Source organism: Cyprinodon variegatus, unplaced genomic scaffold (assembly GCF_000732505.1).
Source record: "Cyprinodon variegatus isolate N-32 unplaced genomic scaffold, C_variegatus-1.0 Scaffold994, whole genome shotgun sequence".
In the NCBI taxonomy this organism is placed as follows: domain Eukaryota; kingdom Metazoa; phylum Chordata; class Actinopteri; order Cyprinodontiformes; family Cyprinodontidae; genus Cyprinodon; species Cyprinodon variegatus.
Genome location: NW_015151447.1, coordinates 81,191 through 83,353, shown reverse-complemented (window position 1 = coordinate 83,353; position 2,163 = coordinate 81,191). Strand labels below are relative to the sequence as shown.

The 2,163-nt window shown below is 34.7% G+C and overlaps 1 protein-coding gene across 1 annotated transcript in view; it reads right to left on the bottom strand.

Moving 5' to 3' along the window:
- Positions 1 to 2,163, bottom strand: part of LOC107100626 (mucin-5B-like) — a 38,617-nt gene that overhangs the window by 17,639 nt on the left and 18,815 nt on the right. Inside the window, exons 23-27 of the mRNA XM_015399197.1 lie at positions 1,830 to 1,958; positions 1,217 to 1,367; positions 1,036 to 1,079; positions 665 to 856; positions 4 to 549 (exon numbers count right to left, since the gene is read on the bottom strand). Coding sequence (XP_015254683.1) covers positions 4 to 549; positions 665 to 856; positions 1,036 to 1,079; positions 1,217 to 1,367; positions 1,830 to 1,958 — 1,062 coding nt within the window. The remainder of the gene's footprint in view (positions 1 to 3; positions 550 to 664; positions 857 to 1,035; positions 1,080 to 1,216; positions 1,368 to 1,829; positions 1,959 to 2,163) is intronic.

Here is a 2,163-nt window from a genome sequence, read left to right as displayed (position 1 = left end):
AACATTTAGGCCATTTTGTCTGATCCTTATTATTACAAACCAGTCCCTCTGTAGGGTTGCAGGTTACTTGTTGTTCTAAATCCTCTAGTGTCAAATCTTTATACGGTGTGGCTCGGCACTTAATTTCTAAAGGTGTTTTACAAAGACTTAAATCAGGATTAGAAATGTTTGCAAGTCTTTCATAATCCCCTTCGGTGTCACCATCTCCAGGGTAATCATTGTTAATCCATTCTGACCACGTGCAAATAAGGCAGTCATTGGTTGTAGTTGGTTCAGGTGGGGTAGTAGTTGCTTCGGTGTGAAATGTTGTGATTGTTGCTGTGGTATCTACTATTTTGTGAGGGGTTGTTGTTGCTGCTATTTTAGTTGTATATGTTTTAGGGGCTGAAGTGGTTGATGAAATTGGATATGATGTGAACACTGGTAATGTTGTTGTTTTAGATTTTGTAGAAACTCTTGGAGTTGAGAAAGTCAGAATTGTTGTTACAGACTGAGTTGTGAAAGTACTAATAGGTTTAGTTGGAATAGTTGGGTGTGTCGTAGTTCTTTCTGTGAGGGAAGAAGAGAAACCAGATAAACCCAAGAAACATGGGAACTCTTGCTGAAAACCCTTAAATGTTGTTCAATGAAATCTGCAACAACCATTTTGTGTTCCTTATCTTACCACTTGTGGTAAATACAAAGACTGGTGTTGTCTCTGGGAGATTTGTAGTTGTATGTTGGCAAGATATCAATCTTCTAACGATGGTTCCATTCTCTCTACAAACAGCAGTGATGCAGGTTCCATTTCCATCATGTGTTTCATAAACTATTTCTCCATACTTGTATGTTCTGTTCATGTAGACACAGGTGCAAGCTGCAAAAGTATGAAATGGCTGTAAAACATTGCAGCTTCTAAAAGCCAATAATTTTTTTTCCTTTTTTAAATTATATTAAACTAAATTGTATAGTGCCAGTCCACGTTGCTGTAATGACAGTGACAAAAATGTAGCTACTGTTTTTTTAAAAGTATGTACATGCATTTGTCTTACTCACCATTCACATCAAATATGCACCTTGACAACATTGAGGAACAATTGCTGCAAGGAAATGTGATTATAAATATTAGTTTTAAAATAATGTAGAAAAAAATTAGCAACTTTAAGGCTGGTTTTATCTTGTTAATTTATTACTTTAGCAAAGACACCAGAATTGTTTTAAGTGGAAAGGATCTTACCACTTATAACAGTTTTCACTGGCAGGCATTGACTCTCCCTCCTTATAATGTTTTCCATCTGTATCATAGCAGCCACACTCTTCGCCAGAGACACACATCATTTTAGCTTCATCTAGGTAAGGTTGTCCATGTGGGCATGTTGGATAGCAGCCTTGAGAAAAACAAAAATCATATAAAAGGTTTACAAATACATTTTTCCTCCTTTGCATTACACTTTTGCATCATAATGTATAGTTATTTTACATGGATAAGTGATTTGCTGTGGGTGTTGGCATGGTATTTTTTAACAGGCAGCAAGAAAAATGCAACACAGAGCATAAACATTATTATATACGAAAGGGAACACACATATCTAGGATATGGGATTAACTTGTATTATGCATTTAATTAAGCTGTTGAGGGATATTCTGTATTTTTATTGCAGAAATATAATTTGAAAGGTGGTCCAATCAGGATAACTTTGAGAAGCTAACGTTCAATAAAAATTCAGATTTTAATGAAGTTAATATTAATATGATGGATTTACAAAAATGTTTGTATGTATTGTGTATTGATCCAATAAAAAAAAAATCTTTAGCTGCATGAATTTTTGTTTTTGTTTTGTATTTCTTACCTTCCAGTGCTGGAATTTTATCGCTGCATTTTCCTGAAGGATTTCTGCATGTCTTCATGCATGGTTTTCCACATGGAGCATAGTGCCACTCACACTCTCCATCAGGGTTGTAATAGTCACAGAACAGAGCTGATAAACAGGACGGGAGCAACTTTAGTATTCTTTCTGCTTTAAGGTTCTAAATCATGTACAGGCAGGGGTGGAAAGTAATGGATTACATTTACTCAAGTTACTGTTATTGAGTACTTTTTATGAGTAATTTGTAATTTTCTGAGTAGTTTTTTAAATATCCCATTTTTACTTTTATTCAAGTAAATTTTAACCTAAGAAGTTT